The 21,926-nt window shown below is 36.4% G+C and overlaps 1 protein-coding gene across 1 annotated transcript in view; it reads left to right on the forward strand.

Annotated features, from left to right (window-relative positions):
- The window catches only part of LOC150105451 (integrin alpha-PS2-like), a 536,973-nt gene that overhangs the window by 153,484 nt on the left and 361,563 nt on the right, over nt 1–21,926 (forward strand). The window contains exons 5-6 of the mRNA XM_090394825.1: nt 16,161–16,222; nt 19,365–19,413. Of these exons, the coding sequence (XP_090250951.1) occupies nt 16,161–16,222; nt 19,365–19,413 (111 nt within the window). The remainder of the gene's footprint in view (nt 1–16,160; nt 16,223–19,364; nt 19,414–21,926) is intronic.

The following is a 21,926-nucleotide window of genomic DNA, read 5'->3' on the forward strand; positions in this document are numbered from 1 at the left end:
ACACTGAAATACTTTGTAGTTGCGAAGCACCTCAGCTTTACATCACTCATAAATAACTGAACGATCTAATGATACTGTCAGAACAAAAGTTAACAGCACTTGAAATCTTAGTTTTTGATAAAATATGAAATTCTATGATTACCTATCAGATAGCCTAGCAATTCAGACTACTAACCAAGACTTATTTTGGTTAGTAGACTGAAAATTTAATAATCAAAACTTATTTTTTTGTAGCTTAAATATGAAATTGTTATACAGCAACTTGTGATTATTCTTTTACAAAATGTAGAAAGATCAGAGTATGTGCCATTTTTTCATTGACCACTTTTTTAACCGTTTTATTAAATGTGATGAGATTTCTAAAACAATATACTGAACGGGATCAAAAATTCTATACACTGGCTTCATTTTGTGATAAAAATGATGGAATGGATGAATTTTTTCATATGCAGATTTATTATTATTATTATGTGACACCTCCAGGGAGTCCAAAGACTCATCAAGGGGATTGTGTGCCAACAGCATCGAATGATTGAACCCCTTCTACAGCGCTCAAACTTGCTTAACTTTTTGTTGAGCCATTAGTAGCAGAGGCTCTACCAATCGATATATGATAGATTCATATTGATTTTTGTTTTTAAAGAATAAAAATCAAAATGAATCACTATCGGTATTTTAATCAAAAATTTAAAAAAAAAAATGTTGCACCCTAGTTTTAGATTGTTAAAAATATGTAGGAGAATAATAATGTGTGTGATTCATTGATAGATTGCTATTTCACATATGTGATTTAGCTCTTCATGTTGACCAGTTATGCTTGCAAAGAATCCTATCATCATCAATTTCCTGATATGTACCTACCGTAAAGAGGTGTTTAGGTTACTGTAACAGCACTATATGATTAAGGTTACATTATTATTAATCTCCTATCCACAATTTTCCTCCATGAAGGTAGCATAAGAGAAGTGGTGATAACCAATTCTCTGAGGATTACAAAGACCAGGCAAGGCAGGTGACTTGGTTGGTTAGGGTAGCAAAAGTGAGATATAAACAGCAGTTAGCTAATGAAGCCAAACAGAATCCTAAGGAGTTTTTTCAATATATAGCCAGCAAAAAAAAAAAATGCTTATGGAAGGATGACATTGATTGGAGAAATGGTATAAAGACAGCTGTTGCAGAAAATTTAGTGAAGATACTTAATGAGCAGTTCATGAAGTTCTTTCAGTCTTGTGAATGTGGCTTTGTGGAGAGATTGAGAGCAGTTGATAATGGGGAATAGAGACTGACTGTAAGTGAGCAAGAGGTGTATGGGGAGTTGAGCAAACTAGATGATAATAAGGCTGTGGGACTTGATAATATATCACCACATATTCTGAAGGAATGTACCAGGGAATTGACACCCACCTTGACATATTGTTTTAATATGAGTTTTGCATTGGGTCAAGTTCCTAAGGAGTGGAAGGAGGGCAAGATTGTGCCACTTCATAAAGGAGGTGATCGAACTCAAGCATCAAACTATAGGCCTATCTGTGTCAGGTGTTGTGGTTAAGTTGTTGAAGCTTATGAGAACTAGGATCCAGAATTAGGTTGACAACAATGGTATTATTTTTGATGGGCAGCATGGAATTGCTAAAGGGAGGTCATGTTTTAGTAATCGACTAATTAAAATGAGGTGACTGCTTCGTTGGTCAGAGGAGAGGGATAAACAGTAATATACTTAGATTTTGCAAAGGCTTTTGATAGATTACAGCATGATAAGTTGATAGTCAAACTAGAGAGGATGGGGTTGGATATTAGATTGGTGAATTGGATTGGAGACTGGCTATCTGATAGGTATCAACAAGTTGTGTATGAGGGAGCGATATCCAGGAAAAGGAAAGTGACTAGTGCAATGCTTCAGGGGTCTGTTTTGGGTCCATTGCTGTTTAACTTGTATATTAATGATAGGTGAAGATTTGGATGGAAATATTCAGTTGTTTGCAGATGATGCAAAGTTGGGACAAACCATGAAGAGAAAAGATGTTGTGGCCTTACAAAAAGACTTGAATAAATTGAGTGATTGGGCACAGGAATGGGGATACGAGTTCAATGTTGCAAAATGTAAGGTTTTAAAATTTGGAAAACAAAGATGGAATGCAGAATTTATGCTTGGTGGGGTATATTGTTGGAGGTGGATGAAATAGATCTTGAGGTGATAGTGGATAAGGATCTGAAATTTAGGGGACACATTGCCAAAATTGTGAAGACAACACAGACTTCTGGGAATGACGCGGAGGACACTGACGTGTAGAAGCAGGGAGATTCTTGTTCCATTGTATAAGGGTTTGATTAGGCCACACATGGACTACTGTGTCCAGATTTGGTCATCTGGTTTTCCAAAGGATGAAGAAATGTTGGAAAGGGTCCAGAGCCGACTGACTAAGGTAGTTTCTGACCTCTGGAATATCGAATATGAGGAAAGATTGAGAAGATGCAATTTACAGAGGCTGGTGGATAGGAGGAAGAGGGGGGAGATATGATAGAGACCTACAAGTTGGTAAGGGGTTGTTATAGGATTAGTGTTGGAGAGGTTTTATAGAAAACAGTGGGTGATCAGGGGAGAACCAGAGCTCATCCCTGGAAACTTTATAAAGAGGTTGTGAGTTGAGAAGCAGGTTTTTTTGCATGCTGAGTTGTGAATGATTTGAATGCCTTCCCTGATAGTGTGGTGTCTGCAGGGAATTTGAGTGTGTTTAAAGTGCGGTACGATGAGCTGTGTGAATGATAATAAGACCTTCTAGATGAGTCTTTGACTCCATGGGGTCTTGGGTAATAATAATAATAATGATAATATTAGTCTATTACTTGTTATCACTCCACTCAAATATTCTAATATCTAACACTTTGTGCTTCTAAGGCACTTCTGACTGAATCAGTCCTCCTGGATCTTGGTCTTCCTCTGGGTCTCTTTCTTTCATGCCTCCTTAGCATCAAACATCTGATTTGCTAACCTTTCCTCACACATTCTATTTTAGTGGCCATTGCACCTTAGATTAGCTCTGCTGACACATTCTTGAATGCTAACAATGTCAAGTTGCTTTCTAATATCTTCATTATTAATATGATTTTGTCACTGATGCAATCAGTTCACTCCTGTAATTTTTCTTAGAATCCCTATCTCTGTAGTCTCTTGCTCTTGTGTTTGATCAAGTCCTTTATTTCTAACCCAACTCTCAGATCCATAACCTAAAACTGGTTTGGACACTGTCTTGTATAATGCTATTTTGGTGTTTTGGGCTAATTTTTGTCTCATTCCACATAAATTTATTCAGTTGGCTCTCCACCATACCAGCTTTACTTATTCTGTTGTCTATTTCCAGATTTTAACTTCCCATCTTCACTAAAAACTGTGTGGAACTAGCTGCAATGTTTTACTTGTTCAGTTCCCTGTTGGTGAAGGTGATCACAAAGTATTGGTTTGGAAGGTAATCAAACAGGAAAATATTATCAAGAAGATCTATATGTGGAATTATAAGGTGGGTGATTATGAGTCAAAGCTATAGTCAACTAGCATCTTTTCTACATGACTACAATTGTATAGAAAAGATACATTATGAAAATTATGGAAACAACTACCACGTTTGAGTAAAAACTGTAAAAACTTTAGTTTAATATAAACCAGAATCGACACTCAACATTTTGACCTTCAAAAAGCTGTACTACAATCTACATAGTATGCTAAAGTTACTGATCAATCATTAAAATTATTGGCCTGACCTTGTATGGAAAAAAAACAAAAAACAACAACCTTACTACATCAAAGCTAGAGTCATGTTGTTATTATTAGGTTACAAAATTAAATTAAGCTGGAGAGCAACATGTTCACACCAAAATATAGGTATACTTATTATAAGTAAATTTTCTGGTGTGAACATGTTGCTCTCCAGCTTAATTTAATTTTCTAACCTAATAATAATAACAGGACTAGCTTGAAGGGTTTTTTTTTCCACACAAGAGGTCAGGCCAATAGTTTTAATGGTTGATCATTAACTATAGCATTCCATGTAGATTGTAGGGTAGCTTTTTTCTTTGTATATATGTGTATACTCCAGATGATGACCTTAATGTGAAGGTCGAAATGTCAAGTGTTCATTTTGGATGGGAAAACTTCAAGATGTACATGAGAAATGCATTCACAGTCTTGCCAGTATATAAAGCTTTACATGCAAGTATATAACATTATATACTGGTATAGAGCATGTCAACGTTGCCGGTATATAAAGCTTTATATACAAGTATATATAAAGCTGTTTAGTGCTTGTTGATTTTTAGAGCCATTCAGTAATGATATCTCATGCTAACAAAATTACTGCTATATGCTCTATTCAACAGCATTTTTTTTCTGAAGTTTTTACTCTAATGCGGTAGTTGTTTCCATAGTTTTCATAATGTATTCTGATCACCGTGTAAGCATGAAGGAATGTATAGAAAAGATGTTGACACTGCATGAGAAATTATAAGGCAGTATCTAACACAAGCAGTGCATAACTACATACCAAGAGTCAAGCAAATAAATAGAGTAGGTGTGAGTTGAATGAACAGCAAAATCAAGCAAGCAGTGTTGCAAAAGAAGTTATGGAGTAAGTACAAGAGTTTCCAGTGAACAGATATATGAAGAATATAACGTGCAGGTCAGAAAAGTGACAAGCATGGTTAAAAAGAAAAAGTAGAATATGAGAGGAGATTGGCCAGTCAGATCAAAACTAATCCAAGGGAATTTTCTGCTATGTGGCAAGCAAGAGGAAAAATAATATGGCAGGTTGCTAGTGGATAGCTATAGTAGCAGAGTAACCATAACAAAGGTGCAAGAATCGGAGGTGCATCGAGGGTTGCTCAGGTTAGATGTTAATAAGGCTGTAGGAATGGATAATATATCATCACGTATTTTTAAAGGATGTGCAAAAGAGTTAGCCATGCCCTTGTCCTGGTTATTTAATGAGAGTCATGCAGTGGTTAAGGTTCCTAAGCTGTGGAAAGAAGGCAAAATAATACATCTCCAAATGCATGCTTCAAGAACAGAAGCTTCCACTTACAGACCGATCTGTATATCTGCAGTTGTGATTGAAGTGTTGGAAAAATTGGTTAGAAATAGAATGCAGGATTGGGTTGATGAACATAAGATTCTCTATACTGTACTATTCTATACTGTGTACTATGCTGTACTGTCTTTGCAACACTTGCATTGTGCCCTCAGATCTGCAGTTCAGTATGACAGAATTAGAGGATAACAACATTATCAAAAAAGAAAAAAAATAATAGTCTTTATTTTTCCTCTTTAGAAAGTCATTTTGGATGTTGTTTTAGTTTGTCTAAATAATTAATGTGGCTGCAAAATGAAAAATTTATAAAGTGTATAAACATAGTGCATTCTATATAGAATTTTAATAGAGAAACTTCTAAAATTGCTTACTGTTCTTCAGCTCAGCTGAAGCTATCAAAAATTTAGGAAGTCCGATGAGCAACTATTCATAATATTAAAGTCAAAATCACTGGTATAGGCCCTTTATGCAAGATATGCTAGAGAAGCCCCTGACTATGCTTTCTTTAAGAACATTTTGTCAAATAAATATTCCATTTGTTTCCATTTTAGAAATGGACTGTAAACAGCACTTAAGATACCTGTATGTGAGATAAAAGTACTGAACATTAGACAGTATTAGAAATGGTTCAAAATGAAGAGTCTACTGCAAGTATGAATCCTGCTTCAGTTAAGGATATCAACTTAGAAATTTGAACCTGATACATCTAAACTGACATCTAGTGTTGAGAAAAAGGGTTGGGAATCTGGTGATTCGGTACCAAAAGCATCTTGTTCAGGAAATGAATTCCCTAAAGGAATAATTCAATGCCTAAAAAAAAAATTGATATTAAACAAAAAAAATTCTGAATTAATTAGATTGGAAGAACAGATTACTTCTTTTGTTTATGATTAAAGTTGAGAGTCTAAAAGATAGGCATTTTTACCAAAATGTTAATAATGATACTTTCACTATTAGAATACCTCTACTTTTAATAAAAGGCAATTTAGATGCGATAGCTGTGGTACTTTGGATTAAAAGTATCATTGGTTTTTATTTCACTGATATCTCTTTTAAGTGGGGGAAGTATCAGAGTGGAGGTACTAATTTTATAACATACCTTGTATACTTCTAGAAAAATTATGGGATATAGTAATTTTTAATTTTATTTCTCAGTTATATAGTGTTATATCCTTTGGTTTTATATATTGTTATATCTCTAACTGTCTTTACTTTAACTTTACAGTTAACATAAATTTTATTTGTATCACTTAATATCAGATATTCGTTTGCTGACAAATTTGTATTGATTAAAGACTGCACCAGCCGGCAACTAAACTCTGATACATTATCCAAGAATACTTAAAGAAAATGTAGGGATCATGAAGCATGCAGTCGTGGTCCCGATATTTATACCACTATTGGTTTCCCCCTTAATGCATGGTACGTAAGTTTTCAAATGATAGCTCAATCCGCAGAAAGGATGACAAACTCATTTGATTGTATATAAAGAAACACATTTATTATGGCACAAAGACAAGTATACATGTTAATCAAATCCTTAATCTTAAGAGTCTGGGTTCCCTTTACTTAATTAATCGCATCCAAAACTTCTATATTATAATCCCTTACTTGACATAAATTTCTCACTTCTATAAGTACATCTATTCTCAGACTCTTATAACTAAGTTAGCTAATATTATCACACATGTAATATTGCATATATACACAAGACAACTCAATAATTCTGACATGAACTTCTCTAGGATAATACTTCTTATTCTTACTTTATCCTCCTTACAAAAATTCTAGCTAACATTTAATTACGTTCTGAGTATATAATATTACTGTTCCTAAATCACACAAACAGTTCGGGCCTCGGTGTCCTGTTCGCCTGGAGCCTAATATGCTTTCTTCTCAACTGCAGACAAAAGTGTCCAAATCACAGACTGTTCTTATAGCACCACACGGAAATAGCATGTTTCCTTAACTTCTGCTTCCTTACCCCACGATTACTTTAATCCAACGTTTAACATAAGAAAATCTTATGCTTACCATTCTTGCCTTGAACTTGATATTCTGTTCTGCTTACAGTATCTTCACTGATGGCAGCCTTGCTATTCCTTTGTTTCCATACGAACTGGAAATACTCATACACAGATTTTGAACACTGACGTTGATCTCATCAGTGGCTCTTTCTTCTTATGGATCTGAATACATTGTAGTTGCAGCCTTGGCCCACGTAGCATACATAGCAAGGGGGAATCTTGCTACACGTGGCGGCAAGCTCTACACAGCTCTCCGACAGGAAACTAGGTGCTGACGAAAACCGGAGACAAGAGAACGATTCGAATCCCCACCGAAACCTTTATACCTCAGAACAGCTCCCTCACTCGGCGGTATCGTCACGCATACGGCGACTGCCGATTGGATGCCGTGGCCACGGACTGTTTTTACATGGCTTAAAACATGCTCTAGCTTATACATATTTACTTGGCAATCTATACATGATTTTATATTCTAATTCATTTACAACTATTCTCTATTAAACTCATGGGTTATTTTAACACTGTTCAGAGCTTACACACTTGGATATTTACATGTTCTTGGGACATTGGTCGGTACATTTCCCATCTGGAGGCATAAGCATGTCCTTATCCACTCCTTCTGAAATAACTTAATGTTGGGTGGGAAAAAAAAGTGACATCATTTTTTTCCAACACAACAATAGTCATTCTGTGAAACAGGATTAGATCCTAGATTCCTTGACAATGATGTGATGTTGTTGGCACACTCTCCCTCGATGAGTCTTTGGACTCGATGGAAGTGTCACATAATAGTAATAATAATAACTGTGCACTTCTCTAATGGACTCAATTAATGAGCTGAAAGTCTCGTTGGAGTATAAATTGCAATTTCCGAAAGGTATCTAGTGCTGATGCTGTTCGCTAGATACACACCAAACATGCAACAAAATTTGACAAAATTTTCCAGTTTGCTCTACACACCAAACATGCAACTTTTTTTTATGCAATTTCATGCTTTAAATAAGCAGGGTGGACACACACCAAACAGTGAAATTCTTCTACAACCTAAAACAAGGAACAAAATTAAATTGAGGTTCATTTTTCTTCTCTATTCTGATCCATAACTTTCATCACATCAGTCAACCAGTACCTGAGTTTGAAATTCTGCATGGATGTTATTGATAAAATTTGATTGGAATAGGTTGAAAAGGTAGGTGAACAAGTGATCATTCCAGTTTATTGTAACAGAGTATAAGGTTTTTAAGCACTGTGAAAGAGAATGCTGCATACTGTATTGGTGAAAATATATTGAAGGAGACTGATCTTGTGATGATAGTGAACAGTGTTGAAGTTCACATATGCATTGAAAAGTAGGTTATTCAAGAATAAGTAGCTAATGGCAAGAAATAATAACAGAAAGAAGAATATACATTTTACTTGACTAACTGGACAAGAAATTATATTCTTGTTTTAATGTTTACCGAAGCATGAGCAAACAAAAGTTAGTGTGTGAAATATATATTACTTCACAACAATTTGATTTCATTTGATTTGCTGTTAAGTCAATAGCTTCCATATTGTTTGCTCATTATTATTACTATTATTCAAGCCTCCATGGAATCAAAAGATTTATCGTGGGAGGTTCCTCCTGGGAAACACAAAGTCTGTCATACCACTCCTTAAACTCATTGACCATTCTCGCTCTCACCACTCTATCAGGTAATGAATTTAAGGAGTGGTATGACAGACTTTGTGTTTCCTATTCCTCAGTGTCAACACTGTAACCACCTCTCAACAGTTCATCATCAAATTCCTGCCATGTGCACTCAAGGGGTGTATAGGATATGACAGTACTAAATGAAAAAATTACATCATTACTAATTTCCTATCTACAATTTTCCTCCAAATCAGTCTGTTACTTGGCAAGGCTCCAACATTATCAGATCTTATATTTCTATCGTCTAAGGCACTTTGTACCGTATCAATCCACCTATATCTTGGTCTTCCTCTGGGTAGTTTTCCTGCCAACCTGGCAGAGAACACTTGTTTTGCTAATCTTTCTTCGCCCATTCTGTTTAAGTGACCATACCACCTGAGATTAGCTCTGCTAACGCATTCCTGGATGCTGACAATGTCAAGTTCTTTCCTAATATCCTCATTTTTAATATGATATTGCCATTGATACCATCTGTTCACGCCTCTAATCTTTCTCAGGACTCTCATATCTGCGGTCTCTAGTCTTTGGTCAAATGTTTTACTTCTGACCCAGCTCTCAGATCCATAAGTTAAAACTGGTTTGAACACTGTCTTGTATACGGCTAATTTAGTGTTCCGACTAATTTCTCTTTATTCCATATGAATTTATTCAATTGACTTCCCACCATACCAGCTTTGCTGATTCTGTTGTCTATTTCTATGTTTAATTTACCATCTTCAGTAAAAATTGTGCCTAAGTAGCTGAAATGTTTTACTTGTTCCACAGATTCTCCATTCACAACACAGTTGACATTTTCAATGATTCTGCCTATTTTCATTGTCTTTGTCTTTTTATTGCTGACCTTCATACGATATCTATTACAACAGCTATTCAATTTAGTCAGAGAATCTTGCAGACTTGTAGCGGATTTATTTAGAAGTATAACATCATCTGCAAAAAGCAAAGAGCTGACATTAACATCTCCAATTTTGATGTCATGTTTAATACCACTTTCCTTCATAATGTGATCCATATAGATAATGAATAACAGAGGGGATAATGTACATCCTTGTCTGACACCAGATTTATCATTAAACCATCTTCCTGTAATTTCTTCAATTCTAACTGCTGACTCACAACTCAAATAAAGACTAAGTATTGCTTGATATAATGCCCCATTGACATCATATAACTGCAGCGTATTGAATAGCTTCTCTCTTGGCACCTTGTCATATGCCTTTTTCCAAATCGACAAAACTTAAATACAGATCCTTGTTATATTCCCATGCTTTCTCGACTATTTGTCGTAAAGTGAAGATCTGATCCTAACAGCCTCTATTTGGCCTGAATCCAGCTTGTTCTTCACCAAGCTTTTCTTCCACAATTCTTCTCAACCGTTTCTCAAGTATACTTGCATAGATCTTGCCAGGAACACTCAGTAGGGAAATACCTCTGTAATTCTCACATTCAGTTTTATTTCCCTTTTTATATATGGGTACTATGAGAGCTCTACTCCAATCATGAGGAATTCGTCCCTCTGTCCAGGCTTCCTGAACTATGCAGTGCAGCCACTGTAAGACTTTTATGCCACCATACTTCAGCATTTATGGTCGAATATCATCCACTCCTGCTGGCTTTCCACATTTCAAGCCTTTGATGGCTTTTTCTACTTCAAGTATGGATATGTATTCCTGACTGCATGCCTGGTCAGTGTTTTTTATCACAGTGCTGTCATCACTGCTTGTTTCATTTAGCAGTTTTTCAAAGTAATTACTCCATACTTCAAGGATATCTTTTTCTCCTGTTTTCATGTCACGTTTATCATCTCTAAATCCTTTTACAGCACTCTTTCCTCCACTCCTAAGCTTCTTCAACAACCTCCAGAATATTTTGCCACCTTCATGATATTTATTTTCTATATTCTTGCCAAAGTCCTCCCATGACTTTTGTTTAGCTAGTTTTACACACTGTTTAGCTTTCTTACATTTGTCTCTGTATTCTGTAAGAGTAAAAGCTGACTTATTTGGCAGGAACTTTTGATATGCTTTCTTCTTTTCCTTCACTGCCTCTTTAACTTCCTCTTTAACTTCTCTCAACTGTTTAAAGTCTCAATCATATTACCTCTCCTTCTTCTATCTACCAAATTCTGCAGTCCACATTCCCTCAGCTTCATAACTAACATTGTACAATCCTGAAACCATCTTTGTTGTCTGCCTCTATACCCTTTCCACAGTTAATTTATCCATTTCAAATCCTGGGGACCAAATCTGAGAACAATAGTCTAAGTGGTCTGATCAGGCTCTTATACAATGGAATGATAACTCTTTTATCTCTGCAGGTCAGAATCCTTCTCAGTATTGCAGCAATCCTCATACCTGAAGTGGTGAAGGTAACTTCACCACCTTTGCAATATGTGGCCTGAATTTCAGGTTTCTATCAATCATCAACCCCAGATCTCTTGTCTCCAATAGAGCATTAAGTGTCCCATCAATATGTCCCAAACCGCAAGACCTTATATTTTTCTGCATTAAACCGATACCCCCATTCATTTGCCCATCTGTCTATCTTATTCAAATCCTCTTGCAGGTCTACCACATCTGCACTATTACTAATAATCCTTCCCAGCTTCATATCATCTGCAGACAACTGAATATCCCCCTGCAATCCACTGACAATGTCATTGATATAAAGGTTAAACAATATAGGTCCCATAATGAGCCCTGTGGGACCCCACTTGTAACCTTTTGCCTCCTCGAAACTGCTCCACCATACACAACTCTTTTATACCTATCAGACAGCCAATCCTGAATCCAGTTGATCAACCTGACATCCAAACCCATGCGCTGCGACTTACATATCATCTTATCATGCGACACCCTGTCAGATGCCTTCGCTAAATCCAAGAAAATGGCAATATATGCCTTTCCCTCATCTACTGCTCTTGTAACTTTATTATAAAAGGCTAGCATATTGCTAAAACAAGAGTGCCCCTTCAGAAATCCATGTTGACTCTCGCAGATAAAATTACTTTCATCTGCCCAATACTGTATACGGTCCCTCACTAATTTCTCCAAGATCTTAACAATTACTGATGACACACAAACTGGCCTGTAATTAGACACTTCCAGTCTGCTACTGCCCTTATGCAATGGCTGTCAGTTCTTTTGCACATTCTCTCAAAACCCATGGTGAAATACCATCCAGTCCCACAGCTGTAATGACAATCAGAGTACTCAGTATTTGGAACACACTCTCCTTCTGTACCTCTAAACTTCGAAACTGCCCTAAACCTCTAGTATTAATATTTACTCCTCCAGGATGAAATACTCCAATAAAGTGTTCAAACAATTCCACTATGTCCTCCGCATCAGTCATTTTTATTCCCATTATTATCGCAAGTTGTCATTCTTCCACAATCGTTTAACCTCCTACTGGCCACATAGCTAAAATATTCCCTAGGATTTTCTTTGGATCTTAGTGGCAATCTCTTCTCATGCAGTAATCCCTCGATTAATGTGCCCCCGATTAGTGCATTTTCGATTAGTGTGCCCCTAAAATTCGATTAGTGCTCCTATATACATCTTAAAAATAAATGGTACAGATTTTAAGAATTTTCTATCTATACATTTTTATGGTTAACTATTTTAAAAAATCACTCACCAGAATGAAATAATTTAGTTACTGATTTAAAACATTTTACAAAGTTATTTTTAATGGCATACTACACTATGTCCATGTACACATTATGTATACTATGTTCCAAATTTTTACTGCCAAAATTAATGGCATCTGCTATAGTACGCCTACAGGTTCGAGACCCTTCGCCACTTCTGCGCATGTCACAAAAAGGAGAATCCATTCAGATAATAAGGTAATCAGTACGTCTTCTGGGATGAGTTGTATATAATTACACGTTGGAAAATTTACTTCTCTTTTATGATCATTGTAATTTTTAAAGTGGTAACTATTTTGCTTGTATAACATTTTTGAAATTTTCTCTATAAAGCACATGATTTCACTTGTTGGTGACCAATTCGCACGTCCTTCATTTCTTTCTCTCCTTCAGTGATAACGACCAAGAGTTAATTAAATTTCATTCTGAAGATTTGAATGATTCCGACCTGCTAAATTTAGATGCACAGCGGGAAGATCCCGAAGAATATGAAGAAAATTGAACCATTGATAGTCAGCCAAAAGAGCTTTCACAGAAACAATTTGAAAATATTTTTTGTACAATTGAAGTTTTTAAGTAACAATGCTTAGAGGCTGACCCTGATGAAGAGAGAAGCAGTAAAATTTGCAGAAGAGTAGAAGAGACAATAGGACCATACCGTCGGTTGTATGAAAAAAAATAAACAAAATGCGCCCCTCCAAAAAGCTCAATTCTTTGTTAAGATGTAGAATAATAAAATTTATATTCTGAATATGTTTTATTGTCTTTCAGCTTCATGGGTTTCCTTTAACTAGGCCATGAGACATACCTTAATTCTTTTATAAAAAAATTAAGGTTCAAAAAAGAAATTTGAGGAACGAATTATACATTTTCCCATAGGTTATTATATTCGATTAGTGCATTTTCGATTAATGTGCCTGTTTTAAAAAAACGCATTAGGCGCACTAATCGAGGGATTGCTGGTATTCCAGTTTCGCCCTCCTTACCATATTAGTCACTCTCCTGGCCTGTGTCTTACATTCTTCATGCATCTGCTCTCCACCCCCTCTCCTTATATCTCTTCGATAATCCCTTTTTCACCTGCAGTTCCTGTTTAATATTGTTTGTCATCCACTTTACACCAAAGTGTGTCCTCTTCTTCACTTGTGGAATACAGCTTACTGTTGTTGCTAACAAATATTCCTTCACAATTTCCCAAGCACTAATGATATCCTGGCCTTCCAATTCCTCCCTCCATGAAACTTCCTCAAGTTGATATCTAAGACTGTTCTATTCACCTGCCTTATAATTTCACATACATTCCTGTCTATTTGATATTCCTGCATGTCAATTCATCTTCCAAGTCAAAACCACATGGTCACTCTCTTGAACTGGTGGGAGAGATGTCATCTCAGTTATTATCAAATCTTCTGATGCTGTGACCAAATCCAAAACTCTCGAACCTCTTGTTCCCCTCTATTACATGTTGCTTGAGACATTTGTCCCTAAAGAATTCTAGATATTCCATTCCCTTGTTGCTACATGCATCTTCTTCTCCCCAATTTATACTGCTGTTGTTAAAATCTTCCATAACCATCATTCTTCTTGCACTTGCCATGCTCAACTGTCTAAACATCTTCTGGTACCCACACTCTGTACTCCTTGGTTTGTAGCAACACCCCACTAAATATCCTGTCTTGCCCACCTCTACCTCACACTATATGCTTTCAAAATCATTAGTGTCTCTCAGGGGCGAATGCTGGTCTTGAAATTCACACTTGCTCTTGTTATCATTCAGGGAGTGAGAGGTGTGATTGAAATCTGATTATCGGAATAATGAATTACATACTGATCATTTAAGATTATATATTTAGAAATTTATGTACATTTATTTTACAAATGATATTCTATATTTTTCAATTTAGCTACTTGAATACAAATTCTACCCTACGGTTCTTCTTTATGAACTGGTCAATAACATTGTCATAAAAGGTTGGTTGTAATTTAATTTTCCCAAGCAACATGCACACTTGTAAAGGCTGCTGAAGCTCACTGGCTAGAACTACGTTGACTGCAAATGGCATGTGTTTGAGGAACTGAGTGATATGACGTGAAATGGCTATGCACGCACATGAAATCGCAGTGCTGCTGTGAGGACCTGTCAGATCCTACAACCGAGCAAGCATCGGCCTTCGATACACAATGCAAAGCTCAAATATTGCCACACAAGCTTAAGATGTCTTCTGTCTACAAAATTGAAAGCCTAAATGGAATGCTTATAAATGCTTGCATTTATTAACAAATAACTAGTATTCTTTCTCAATTAATGAACTTGCGCAGCAAGCATGGAGAATTCACCACTGGTGTCACTGCCTTCCAAAGCACCCACTCTTAGAGGACATGAGTCGTCACTTATAAGCAGTATGCTACCACCACGCTTTCCCTTCCAATCCTGCCGAAAAATACTGTACCCTGCACTTCTATTCCTGTTACTATAACCTCTTCTGTTAATCACGTCTCATTGATCCCAATCATTTTTGGCCAGGCTGAAGCTATCAATGCCACCAATTCCTCTCCTTTATTCTGGATACTCCTGGCATTAGTATAAAGCATAAAAAATGCCACTGTTTCTATACCTAGCATTATCCCCTCTAGACTCCACTGGGCTCAGCATTACCTGATGGCATACCCCTTGCTCATGCTTTGGTAAAGGATCAATGAAGAGTATTTCTTTTCAAGTGACATTTATTTTCTAACCAAGTGTTTCTACAACAAGAATGCGGTGGTTCTAATGTATGGAATATTGGTCATATTATATATGAACTGCTATGCAGAGAGAGAGAAAGGGATCAAGCATCTTAAAAAGGATACAAAAGTTGATACTAATGGTAATATCTGCACTTTGGAATGGTGGTTATGATACCAGATTGAAGAAATGTAATCTGCAGAATTTAGTAGATAAGTAGTAGAAGATTTTCATCACTGGTGTATCATGACTATCTGCTTATTGAAGGCCTGGAATGGCTTAAAAAAATTCGTCTTCAGAGCATGATTCCCAGATAATCTAACACCTAGTCTACCAGTAGTACTAAAATTGCCATGCATTTCCAGTCTTTCGTGGATGACTTTGATAAACAAGAATGGAAAATATAAGTGTGTGTGTTATTTTTGGAGGCACTTAACGACAAATAGATAGCTTTTCAAGAATAGAACAAAAGCAAGGGACCAGCGGCCAGGAAAGTAAGTTTTTTTTTTTTGCATGGCAAATAATGAGTGTGTGAAATATGTTGTTGCATAAGGAAATAAGTATGAGAATTTAATGTGTACGTGTGACAGAACTTTGTGGAACATTGGACAAATTCCCAAGTTGGGTATCTTTACTCCATAGAGGTTCTATGATATTACTGACTGTTAATAATAAAACAGCCAAAGCAAAGCATATGTGATTAAATTTCTCAGGGAGGATGAGGATTATAATAATGTTCTACATGCAGATTTCTTCTTTAGGTATCAAATATTTTAATTACTGACTGTTATTAAAGCTGTCTGTTTATATTTCAATAATGTTTAGGACCAATGAAATTCTGTTTGAGTGGAATTTCTAAAGATTTTATTTCGTTAAGTTAATGAACTGGTTTTTGTCAAATTAACTTTTGTAATGCTTTGTAAACTTTATAATCCATTTTATAAATAAGGAGGAAATATAATATTTCTTATTTAATTTGCAGTTAGTTGGGGATTTCACAAACAAGGATTCTGTCAGGCTGGCCTTTCTGCTGCCCTGACCAAAGTAAGTTTGATATTTTTCAGAATCTGTTTTAGTTGAAATGATATAGTGAGAGAAATTAATAGTGAATGATATGTATTTTATTGTGGATTTTGATACTGTTGAGAGTGCTTTTGTTCAAAATCTAAAGATATGGGAGGGAAAGGCATAATAATACTGGAAGTTAATTATTATTATTCAGGCCTCCATGGAGTCAAGAGACTCATCGCGGGAGGTCCTTCCTAGGAAACACCAAGTCTATCATACCACTCCTTGAACTCATTGACTGTTCTTGCTCTCACTACTCTATCAGGCACTGCATTCCACAATTCCACCATCTTCCATGCAAAGTAACCACTCCTCACCCTCTTGCTCACAGCTTCCTTTCATAACTTCCAGGGATGGCCTCTTGTCATAGCTCCTTCTTGCTGATCCACCAAGTTAAAGAACTCCCCAGTGTCCATCCTGTAACTGCCTCTCAACAGTTTAAAAGTCTTGATCATATCACCTCTCCTCCTTCTATCTACCAAACCCTGCAGTCCACATTCCTTCAGCCGATCCTCATAATTAACATTGTACAGTCTTGAAGCTATCTTTGTTATCTGCCTCTGCACCCTTTCCACAGTTAATTTATCCCCTTCAAATCTCCGGGCAAAAAATTTGAGAACAACAGTCGTAAGTGTGGTCTGATCAGGGTCTTATACAACGGAATGATAACTCTTCTATCTCTGCATGTCAGCATCCTTTTCAGTGTTGCAGCAATTCTCTGGGTTTCCTTCACCACCTTTTGCAATATGCCCCCTGGATTTCACGTTTCTATCGATCATCACTCCCAGATCCCTTGTCTCCCCTGCTTTCTCCAGGACAGCTCCTCCAATCGAGTATGCAGCCTCTCGTCGATGTATTACAAACGTCAAAACTTTACATTTTGGCATTAAACCAATGCCCCCTCCCCCATTCATTTGCCCATCTGTCTAGTTTATTCAAATTTTCCTACAGGGCTGCCACATCTGTACTATTACTAATAACCCTTCCCAGTTTCACATCATCTGCAAACAACTGAATATCCTCTTGCAATCTGTTGACAGTGTCATTGATATAAAGGTTAAACAATACAGGTCCCAGTACCGAGCCCTGCAGAACCCCACTTGTAACCTTCTGCTTCCTTGATATTGCCCCACCATACACAACTGTCTGATACCTATCAGACAGCCAAACCTGAATCCAGTTGACTAAACCCAACATTTAAACCCATGTGCTGTAACTTAAATATCAGCTTATCATGTGGCACCCTGTCAAATGCCTTTTGCAAAATCCAAAAAAATGGCAGTGTATTCCTTTCCCTTATCAACTGCTCTTGTCACTTTATTATAAAAGGCAATCGCATTACTTAAACAAGAGTGCCCCTTAACAAATCCATGTTGATTCTAACAATCAACTAATGAACTGAAATTAAATCAAACTTAAACACTTTGCTAATCTCTTAAGTTTGAATGGTAAGATTAGGGAAGTGTTTAAGTAATATAAAATTTTAGAAAGACATGAATTTAAGGCTTACATTTGCATAGCCATATGCACTTTTCCTGCCTATAATAAGTTAAGGACATATAGAAACATGCAGAAAAATATCCAGAATGATGTCTCCCTTTTTTAATTTTTAATTCTTTAAATTTGCTTTTTGTAATGTAATGATGAGTTTTTAATATAATTAACTTTTCCTTGAAATTAGTCCAAAACTCCTCTTTAGTTTTTGCTACAGTGACAAGTTCACATCTGTCAGTTGACACCCACCGGTCAGCCAGAAGTTCAACTTGGAAAACCTTGCACAGGAAATGTGTGATGTCGAATGCCTTCCTTCTATGAATGTGATGACATGGTATGTGCAGTGAAGTTCAAGGAAAACCTCTATGATATTTAGCACTATACACAACCATGTTCAATGAGTTCGAACAAAAGAAGAGCAGCTTTCCATCACAATGTTCCTGAAAAGGACATCTACATTGACTCCTAAGACTCCTCGTGCACCTGAACCAGAAGTCTCTACATTGGCCTATCCTGCCTCTTTTTTAGCCTCTGAGATCCCTACTAGTGAGGTGAATACCCTGGTGCATGCCCTGTTCTTAACACTAGTAGCATTTTTGATATAGTATTTTCAAAACATAGGTCTGAAATGGTACTCATTATTGTAAAACACAAGACATTTTAAACACATTTAAACCTTTTTCTATTAACTGTAAATGGTTGCATGAGTGTTTAGGGTTATGTAGAAAACATTAGGAGAGAGTATATATTTCCACAGAATTTCCCATTTTTGCAGGAAGTGTTACACATAATGCTTGTTGATATGAAGATCCAACTGTAGTTAAATCAGATTTATTTAATTTTCTGTCCATAATAAAATTTTCCTTTATACTAAATTGTCTATTTTATTGATTTTTATTGTGAACACCTTTTTACACATAATATGGCCTCTGTTGCCAGTTCAACAATGAAGTACACACTGACCATCTTCATTTAAAATTTTTCCTTGGTTGAGAGAAAGAATTCACATTGGGCCATAGAGACTATAGCACTTGTGTGGCTGAACATTATTTCAGAAGGTGATTTGAATAGATAGATTTGTTATTGTTGTCTCTCCACAATCTGGACACATCAACTTTTCATCACAATGTGAAGTAGTTTATTCCAAATTTCTTATGAGAAAAGTATTGCATCATCTGCATGTTTTGTCTAGCTGTAATATTCCTTATCTGAATTGAATCAAGAAAATCTTCAAAAGAAAGAGATTTTGTGAAGTGAAAATTGCAAAGGAACATGCTACACAAACTACTTTTTGACAGGCATTTCTCACAATGTTTATCAAAACTGAAGAAATACTTGACTGTAGAAGCACTTCAGAGGAAATTAAAAGAATGAAATTACATATTATCCTATTTCAAAATTATGGGATAATATGAATAATATCATAAATTATAATACATATAATAGAGGAAACTTATTAATCTATCCTATTATATATTATTATCTCGTTATAAAATCCAATAAGTAAGATATTAAATATCTTGTTTTTTCTATCATTGGTCATATTAATGTTTCAGCAGTTTTTAGTATATATTAATTTATATTACTGGGATAAAAAAATGAGCTAAAGGTATTATTTTTTCAGGATGGAAAAAGATTGTATGTTGGAGCTGTTGGAAGTTGGTACTGGCAAGGTAAAATCATTTCTACTTAGTTATACATCACAGTGCTTATCATTCTTATGTGATAATTAAAAAGTGGGACATTAAGAAGTGAAATGCTTTTGAAAAAAATATGAAGATAGAGAATTAAGACAGTTTTAATACCATACAATTGAAACGAAATACCTCTGTAGCAGTGATCCTCAATCTTTCAAAGAAGGTGAGAATGTGTTAAAGATCAAAATGTAGAAGGATTGCACTCATTAACAGAGAAGGCATCGCCTCATGTTAGACTTAATGGGGTGAAACAGCACCGAGAGAGGAGTCATGAGACTCATCGTGGGAGTTCTCTCTCGCTCTCACACACACACACACCCTACTCATCATACCTCGACTTAAATGCATTCACTGTCCCTTCACTCACTGCACTCTCATGCAATGCATTCCAATCACCCACACTCTCCATGCAAAAAATTTACTCTTCACCCCCTTGCCCATCTTATACAGTTTCCAGGGATGGCCTTGCATTCTCTCCCGTCTCTTTCTTGATGAAAAATCTATGAATAATCTCGCCCATGTTAATCTGGTAATTAGCCATCTTGATCATGTCTTCCCTCTTCCTTCTATCCACTAGATTCTGTAATTTGCATTCTCTCAGTCTGTCCTCCTATTTCAATTCTGGAGATGAGAAATTTAGTCAATCATCTCTTGACCCTCTCCAACGTCTCATAGTTTTGAAAACCTGGCGACCAAATCTGTGCATAGTAATCCATATTTGGCCTGATCTAAATCTTGTACAATGGAAATCAAAACATCCTTACTTCTACATGTCAATGTTCTTCTCATCATTACCATAATCCACTGTGTTGTTCTCACAATTTTAGCAAAATGTCTACGAATTTTCTACTATTCACCACAACCCCTAAATCCTTCATCACCTCCACCACCTGCAAAATATTCCCACCAAGTCTGTACTGTGCATCCCAGCTTTGCTTCCCCAATTTAAAACCTTACTCTTTGCAGCGTTAAACTAATATCCCCACACATTCGCCCATTCAGACAGTGTATTTAGATTCTCTTGCAAAGCTACATCTGTTCTACTTCTCAGAAGTCTACCCAACTTTGCATCATCTGCAAACAACTTTGAGTTCCTGATCACCATTTAAGCCCTTTATACTATCATTTACATGCAAGATAAACAACAGCAGTCCCAGAACAGACTCCTGGGACACTCCACTCCACTAGTGAACTTTCCTCTTCTGGGATACACAATGTTGATACCCATCTGAATAGCCAATCTCCAATCCAATGCACTAATGTACTATCCAGCCCATTCTGTTCCAATTTAACTACTAGTTTGTCACATAGTAACCTATTGAAAGCTTTTGCAAAATCTAAATGTACGACTGTATATGCATCCCCTTGTCCAATATATTCATCACCTTGTTATAATAAGCAAGCAGATTATTAAACATGATCTTCCTTTAACAAACCCATGCTGTCCATTAAAGAGAATTCTACTGCTGTCCACCTAGTTCTGAATCCTTGTCCTCACTATCTTCCCCAACACCTTGACCACAACTCCAGATAAGCAGATTAGCCTGTAATATGAAGCCTTAGTCTTATCACCTCTTTTATGAAGAACAATTTTGCCATTTTTCTATTCGTTTGGGACCTGGGCTAATCTAAGACTCATGTTAAAAATGTATATTAAAGCTGTTGTTAACTCTGGAACATTCCCTCAAGACATGGTGATATACCACCAAGTCCTATGGCCTTGTTGACATCAAGTTGACTCAATTCCTTATGCTCACTCACTCACCATCAGTGGTTCCTCCCTCATTCCCATTGCTGTCAAGTTCTGCATTATGTTATAGTCGCAAGGATGGAATCCTTTATTGAACTGCTCATTTAACAGCTCTTCAATATTTTCTTCTTTCATTCTCCCATTATCACTGACCAGTATCATCCTCCCATAATCATTCTTCCTTCTACTGGCCACATATCGAAAAAAACTCCCTAGGATTTTTTTATTGTCATTTGTTAATTGATGCTCATACTGTACTTTGGCTACCTTACTCAGTGAGTCACCTTCCTTGCTTGCGATTTGTACTCCTCGTGTAACTGATCATCCTCACTCATCTCGTGCCACCTCCACAATGCCTTTTTTTCTTCCAGATTGCATGCTTCACCTCTTCAGTCATCCATTTTACATCTACCTTATTTAATCTCCTGAACATTTTGTCATTGCCTCTTCCAGATAATTCCTGAGTAGAGACTAAGCAACACTGATTTCCTTCCCATGCAATTCCTCGTTCCATAATATCGCTGCAAGCTGTCTCCAGAGTTGGCCATAATCAACTGCCTTATAGTTTCACACACAACTCTGTTTCACAAAAGTCTCAACATGGCTGGCCACCACTCAAGTGTCACTTCATTGTCACTTTCACCAACTGGAGGAAGATGTGACACTTCATTTACAACAGTATCTTCTGATGAGATATTTAAATCCAAGATCCTTGATCCTCATGTGCCATCTGTTATCT

The sequence above is a fragment of the Typopeltis vanoorti genome, chromosome 6 (assembly GCF_054136105.1).
Source record: "Typopeltis vanoorti isolate ZY-2024b chromosome 6, IOZ_Tvanoo_1.0, whole genome shotgun sequence".
In the NCBI taxonomy this organism is placed as follows: domain Eukaryota; kingdom Metazoa; phylum Arthropoda; class Arachnida; order Uropygi; family Thelyphonidae; genus Typopeltis; species Typopeltis vanoorti.